The 7,836-nt window shown below is 41.5% G+C and overlaps 2 protein-coding genes across 2 annotated transcripts in view; one reads left to right on the top strand and one right to left on the bottom strand.

The window, feature by feature from the left end:
• LOC148894551 (uncharacterized) overlaps window positions 1-7,836 on the bottom strand; it is a 133,005-nt gene that overhangs the window by 13,980 nt on the left and 111,189 nt on the right. The window lies entirely within an intron of this gene.
• The window catches only part of efnb2a (ephrin B2a), a 59,860-nt gene continuing 53,666 nt past the window's right edge, over window positions 1,643-7,836 (top strand). The window contains exon 1 of the mRNA XM_089002702.1: window positions 1,643-2,453. Within this exon, the coding sequence (XP_088858828.1) occupies window positions 2,341-2,453 (113 nt within the window). The 5' untranslated portion in view covers window positions 1,643-2,340. The remainder of the gene's footprint in view (window positions 2,454-7,836) is intronic.

The following is a 7,836-nucleotide window of genomic DNA, read 5'->3' as shown; positions in this document are numbered from 1 at the left end:
AACTCGTAAAAATTTAGCAAACTAGCTTTTGGCAATGTCTTCATAAGTAGACAATTACACGCGTGTAGACTTGAACCACAAATAAGTGCATGGAATTAGGCATGCATACCATACGGTTATATGGTCTCAAAAAAATAAGACTAAAGTCAAGTGGCAATGCGCCCAAAGGTGGTTCTGAGTTCCTGACTTCACACGAAAACTATATATTTGCTTGATTTTGGTCTGAAGACAAAACGGAAAATGTTGCTCAAAGTTCGACTGTAACTTTTATCTTCTAATATAATTGTTCGTGTTTCCCTTTAATACCGCTCTCAATTCAATTAAATAACCGGTCGGTCAAGCAAACGGATGCAATAAACATTAGTGGGTTTTACTCAAGCCGCCACATTACCAGTGGCTTTGTTTGTGTTTATTCCAGGGCAGGACAAGAGGCATCCGACACCTAAATTATCTCCCTTGTGTTAACGTCAGCCTGATTATTGGGTGGACAAACAACGCAATCCACAGCGGCTGCTTTTTAACGACATTGATCAAATTAAGTTGTTAAAAAGTTTCAGACCTTCCTTCACACGTTGGAACGCCGGAGCTGCGGTCTAATGAAAGACTTTGAACAAAGTTTGGCTAGTGAGCGCGCGAGTTTTTGCGAGATCGTCGAAGTGTATGTAGATCAACGACATAAAATTCAGTGTGAGCAAAGGCTGCTTGAGTCTTCACCAAAAAAAAAGAATTCGCTCATTGAATAAAAAAAATCTTATCAGGGTAAAAATGAATTGAATAACGTTATAACATTATGTCGTAGGCAACATTACTCTCGAAATTACTAGTGAATTGCCTTGTCCAATTAAAAAAACGTATTTCATACATAATACAATCGACTACTTTTTTGTAAAGCTTGATACACATACGCAAATTTAAATTACATTAAGTCCTGTACCCGTTTTATGCTTTTATTGGGTGTGGCATTTCCACTAGTGGGTGCTCTTGCCTTTTGAAAAAACTCGACTGTCTTCAATGTCTACATTTTCTTCTCTCTCTCTCTCTCTCTCTCTCTCTCTCTCTCTCTCTCTCTCTCTCTCTCTCTCTCTCTCTCTCTCTCTCTCTCTCTCTCTCTCTCTCTCTCTCTGTCTCCCCTCCCCCACCCTCTTTCTCTCTCTCTCGCCCTCTATTTCTCGCTCCCTAATCCCTCCCTCCCCCTTTCTCTTACACTCATGGGGGGCACTTTGCATCGTTGTGCTTCGCGCTCCACCGGTAAATTGTCGACGTTGCCCAGGTTATGAGATCAGAGGCAATTTGAACATTATTTTCTTTTATTTTTTAGCTTTCATGTTTATCTTGTGTAATTGTGGAAACTCTTGCCATTACGTGACGTAACTTGAATTTAATTGATCTATTAGTGTCTCGCTCTGAGAAATGTCATACATATTTTAATCTTGAAAATCGGTTCCATTGCATTGGTCAATTGAGTCACGTTGTCCTACTTCCTCTCCCTCCTCCTTCGGTCGCCCTGAACCTGTCGCCTTGCTTGACTGACAGCCGACTTGTGTTCACTTCCTGCCCAGAGACCAATCGGCTGCGCTCATGGGCGGGGTCATGGTGAACCGGACTCCACCTAATATATGAGCCCGCGGTCTCTCAGTTACTTTCTATCCAGGTTTCGGAGCTAAGCTGAGTGTTCCGCTCGTTCTCGCGGCCTTTTGGAACGGATCTGCTACATTTGACCGCTGGAGCCCATTTTTTGTGGACCTCTCTGATGAAAACCCTCACATCAGCTCTTTTGATTTATTTCATTCTCATGTTTGATTCTTTACTTCATTTTGACCATCACCATTGTTTCGTCCGTTGCCGTTTTTTCTGCTGCCTTTAGCCACAAATTGTTGCTCATCACCACCAGCGTCATCCAAAACAGGGGATATTGCATTCCACTACGCTTCTCTACCGTTTACTCTGCTGTTGCCGCTGCTTTGGATTTAATGCGATTTGCTGGACTTGGACAAAGGGGATTTATATATTTTTTTATTCTAAAGACAACACTTGTTCGCGCTGAGGAATGTATAGCGACGGCTTTCAGTCTGCGCTCTGAGGAGAGGAGAATATACGCAGCGCCAGTGAATAAACTATGTGTCTTGGCTTTGTGAATCTGGTCTTTCTCCCCGCGATGCTGTAGACCGCGTCGGAGTCTGTGGTCAGCGTGCATATCCACTGGATCGGGATACAAAGTCGAATAAGCGAGTTTTTCTTTCCAATTGGGAGTACTTGTCGCTCGAATAGATTTTTGGGACAGGTGTATTTATTTTGACAAAAATCGTGCAGCCACCCGAAGATTCACCTACCAGTGAAACCATGGGGGACTCGATGTGGAGATATTATTTTGGAATTCTAGTTCTTGTCTTCAGACTACACTTGTGTCGGTCGCTAGTTTTGGAGTCTATTTATTGGAACACAACAAATACCAAGTAAGTACGCACGCCTGCAGACGCAAGCACAAGGCTGTGCAACAAAACGAGTCCGCACACGCACGCGCGCACACACAGCCACTAGAATTGCACAGAATAGTTAGAGAATAAGCTATCTTTAAATGTAATATACAATAAATAAATTATATTTGATTGTTTAATTTAGGAATACATAAATAAGTACCAACTAGTTTTATTCCGTCTTTTTTCCAGGGGTTGTCCAACGTTAACGACGTGCCAATTTCTGGCTGCGCATTAGATTGTGGGGAAGTACCGGTAATTTAAAGTAAATTATCCAAACTTTAAACATAATTTTAAGGACACAATTGCATCCATTACATAATGTCTCGTGTATTATTTTGGTTGTTTGCATGGATCGTGGATGACATTTCGGCTATTTAGAGAGAACGCTTGTGACCCGACGGGCCGTGCGTTAACATCGGTATGCATGGATAGCTGTTTGTTGTCTGTGTTTGCGTGTATAATATCATTGATCATGTTTGTACGACCCTGGTTGCGAAATACAACCCCAAACAATTTCCACCAACTCCATTAAATGTTCGAATTGCTGACTAACGGCATGTCACTTAATTGGACAATAGTCTCTAATGCTTTTTAAATTTAGGTCAAATGTATATTTTTTTGCTGTTGATGGATTTTGGTAGACACCTGGGAAATGCACCCAGGTACAGGTATAAACTTTGCGCCGCTTACCTCGGCTCTTCGCTCTGGTTCCGCGGGAGCCACTAGATGTCATTCAGAAACAATTAGTTTGATAAAAAAATGCTAAATAATGCTTTGTTTTTCATTGTGTTCATGAAAAAAATAAAACAGCATTTTCATTTTGGGGAACTTACGCAGTATTGATGCAGAAGTATTGAGTTAAGATCTTACCTTTGTGTTTTTCTACTTCTAGTATCTTTTAATTTATTGGCCCATAAATTGAGCCAAGGTGCACTTCTTTTAAGTAAGGATATCTGTGGTGTCCCACATCTATCAGTGATTCCTCAATTCACAATTTACCATTGACAATGTGCTGGATCTGCGCAAACCATATTTGATGATTCAATAAAATCAAAACGACTCAGGAGTCTAACACATGTTTTATCACAGCAAAATATTTTTAGTTCCAGCTGTCTGCTATTTTTATTATTATTTTTTTTTTTTGGGATCACCCAACACCAACTCCAGATCAATCTCCAGTAGATGCTGTAATAACCAATGGGACTATTTAGCTGTTAAGAGGTCATCTGTGTCCAGTAACTAGTGGTAAATTTCAATATGAAAGGTGAATTTCTCTGAAGTATTCTAACATTATTAATGAAAGTAAAGTGAGTGTAAATCATATCTATACAGACACGTTTGATGTTTTTTTTTTGTGGGGTGCCCAGAGAGTATTTGCTTGATGGAGGGGGTAAAGCTTTGTGCTCTGCTCACAGCAAGCGCCAGGCTCCTTTTTTGTCTCAACTTCCACAGCCAACTGTGTCTCTATAGATGTAAAGCTATTGACTATCCAACAGATCAAGCACTTTTCACTTTTAAGCTCATCCATGATAGTTTTTTCCCCTGCAATTCACACCATATTCACTGTTCTCATGCAGTGTCTGAGCAGTAGACTGTTGTGTGTATGACCTACTCTTGTCCTTTTGACTCAGAACACAATGAGCAATATAGAAAATGAATCGATGAAAAATCAACGTTTTCAGGAAAGGGAGTTTTTAACATTTTGTGGTTGTCAACTTTTATTTTGAACATGTGATGTTTGTCCGACCTAGGAATTTTAGCTCCCCCGACTGTCACTAAAGCAGCAAACATTTCGCTGAATTAGTGCGTGCATGTGCACATTCTTTTTGTCCTGTGTGTTATTTCAGGGCTAAAGGGTCAGGCTGTGATATCATTGATTTAATTATGTTATGGGTGTGGGCGGTAGTATGCCAGTGGAGCAAAATGTCAACAACAAAGAAAGAATCACTGAGTGCTGAGGTGTAGTTTAAAATTCATAAGTCGAAATATCTGGACGCTCAAAATTGTAACTTGCTTCAAGATAGTTTTTTATCTACTAAAAAAAAACATGAAACTCAAAACATGGCCATCCTTCCAGCCATTTTAAATAATAGAAAATGCATACTGGAAAAACAAAATATGACAAACAATGAAACCAATCATCGTTTAATTTGGAAGTTGATGCAAAGTCATCATGTCTATAAAATATGTCTGTTGAGCAGGTCAGCAATATGCCGGACAAACCAAATGTTGGCTTTTGCTCAGTCCCTCGTTTAATTTGTCTTAGTCTGCCTCTTTGACTATTCAAGGAGGAGGAACATTTGAAGTGTGAGGGCTCGAGGCCAGTTTAATGGCTTTGTGTGTCGGTGGGGCGGTGGATAAAGGAAACTCGAGGCTAGTTCTACAGCTTTCTCTATAAGTGCTACGTGTGTACATAAAAAAAAAATACCCACAAGACTGGCAATGTCGATTAAACCCTATTGTTATGTGGACTGCGCTTATGCATGAACCTCCCAAGAAAAAAAGGAAACACCCAACCTCCACATTCTCACCACAGTCGAAAACACACCCACGCACACACACACACACACACACACACACACACACACACACACACACACACACACACACACACACACACACACACACACACACACACACACACACACACACACACACACACACACACACACACACACACACACACACACACACACACACACACGCCTGCCTCCTCCTAATCCATTTTGTAGTCGGGAGGGAGAAACAAAAGCGAGGTCTGCTTTACATGGTTTATGTAAAAAGAGTGCTCCCTCTCCTCCTCTGCAGTTCATTAAGAGATTACGAAAAAGCCCAAAGGCTCTTTGTGACCGGGCTGTGGCGGGGGCACCTCAGTGGGTTTCTTTGTTGTTTTGGGGGTCGGACTTCTGCATAGAGACACAGGTCCATCGCGAATGAGTGAAAAGAGCCTTGGTTGTGAAGGTTATAGTGATGACCCCCCCTCCTTCATTGACCCTACTTTTCAGAGAAAAAAAATCGTCAAAGTTTCAAAATGTATTCCCCCACGCCCTTTTCCTCTGCAATCAATAAGGAGAAGGTTCTGCCATTTCAATGTAGCAAAACTGTCTCGCTGTAATGGTGAATATTTGCTGAGTGATGAAACTAAAAGGTCAGTTAATTAAACCATGTGGTACGTCTGTGTAAGCTCTCAGTCGTACAGGAGTGGTCCATCGATGAAAAGGTTTCTTCAGCCGTCATCTGAATTCGGCTGAAGAAACCTTTTCATCGATAAACCATGTGGTGTTTGACGGAGTGTTCAGATTGCCAAGGTCGCCTTTGTGGCTGTTTTATGATAGCCATTCCAGATAATGATTTGGATCATGTATTGAAACCAATCCCCCCCCAAAAAACAGAGTGAAATTAAACAGAGTAGATAAAAAAAGCATCGGGGCCCCTCGGGAACAGGAGGGTAATTATGTCTCGGGCTGCTCAGGTCCTGTAGGCCTGGCTTACTGGATGAAAGGTGCAGGGAGTGTAGACAGAGCCAGAGAGGACAAGAGGGGATAGGGTGACAGTCAGCATAAAGACCTCTGTCCCTTCGTACCACAGAGGGCGAAAGCCACAGCGCTGCAAAATAATTGAGAGTGGATTAACCTTCACTATACCTTGCATTGCCTTCTTTGTCCATCTCCTTAATGAAACCTTGCGTTGCAGCCGGGATTCAAACACTTGTGCTTGATCAGTGGGTAGATATTTACCATCCCATCCTTCTCCTTTGTTTTCACATGATTTTGAGGCTTGGGGGAAAAGATTTGAGGGAATACACCAGAGTGGCCATTGTTTTTTTAACACAATAATCCATTGGTTGAAATTCATTAGCTGATAAAATGGCGCTACACTTTTCACCCCCCTGCCTCCAGAAAAAAATGTCACACATGCGCACCCAACTGAAAGGAGCAAAGGTAGTTAGACAAACAGATGGCAGCTAAACAAATGCTCTTTCATGTCTCTGGTGTCACTCAGATGTTAACCCACACTTGCAGGACTTGTCACGCGGAATTTCACCCCCGTTTGGCACATGCATCAAGTGAACCAAAAGGCTGGAAATTCAATTATAATGTCAGCAGCTCTGCCTTGAAAGTACATGTATGTTTACAACAAGAAGTGATTTTTGTCAACACATTGGCAAACTCTAGAAGTAATATTTTACCTTACACAGATGAATAATTTTGGTTTCACATAAAATATACATGCATGTGTAGAGAGAATCAAGCGCAGCTTGGCTTCTCTGTTGGCAAGAGAGGATGGGAGGCAGATGGGGGATTGATGACACAAGAGTATGTTTGATTGTGCTCCACACCATTCTCAGCAACTTCAACATTTTGATCCGTGCGATTTGGGGTTGGAACCAATTGCCACCGAATGATTCAGAGGGCTGCAAGTTTGCCCAATAATTGATGAATCAGACCACAATGTCATCTGAGATCTTCGCACGTGCATACAGTGTACAGCATGTGCAATACAGGTATAAAAACGGAAGGTACATTGAAATACAAACACAATGAGCACCGAGAGGCTGGATGTAAGATGAATGGTTCGTAAGTCGAGACTTTCACTACGACTAGCAGTAGGATTCGCTGAGGCAGGCTGAGGTCGCATTAGACTTTTGCGGTCGGCTTATTTTCATTGCAGTGAACCTCGTTGCAAGGCAAAGGTGGAAAAAAATATTTTGTATGATGCAACAAGGGGACTTTTTGTTGTTGGGGAAGCAGTATAGATGGAATATATTTAATGCATTTAGATTATTTCACACGAGAGGTCGTTTTTGCACATGTATTTTTTGTTGCAGAGGACTTTCACTGTAATACAATTTGGTACCAAAGAAAAGGAGGCGTGTTGTCATATATTGACTTGACTTCTTTTCACTTGCCAAAAACAGGAATCAACTGGAGGTCCGTCACAAAAACCACTCGATCCAGAACATATACCTCAAGAACTTAGCCCTAAACTATTAGTTTAATTACGGAAATAGGTCAACAAACACCACAGTACATAGTGCATGACATAGTACGTAATTGTGAATGAAGTCAATATGCATACATAGAGAAAAGGCCAAGACAGTATTAACGGAGATTTCTTAAAAATGCGAAGTTCAGGTGAGACTGCTGAGTTGGCAATGCTGAGATGGGAAGACATTGTCTTCATTCTTCCCTTTCTTAGCCATGGCCTCCAGGGTGATTGAGTGGTCTCCCTCTCCATCCTATCGTATCATTGTGTTGGAAATCCACCATTGGTGCTTGGTGTGGGGTTGCGATAGCAATGGGAATGAACTACAGTGCTGAATAGTGTGATTGTGCTATCTATCTATCTATCTATCTAT

The sequence above is a fragment of the Hippocampus bargibanti genome, linkage group LG08 (genome assembly GCF_051943395.1).
Source record: "Hippocampus bargibanti isolate YZ-2025 linkage group LG08, ASM5194339v1, whole genome shotgun sequence".
Lineage (NCBI taxonomy): Eukaryota > Metazoa > Chordata > Actinopteri > Syngnathiformes > Syngnathidae > Hippocampus > Hippocampus bargibanti.
The sequence above is the reverse complement of the archived record's forward strand: the minus strand, read 5'-3'. Positions and strand labels throughout refer to the sequence as shown.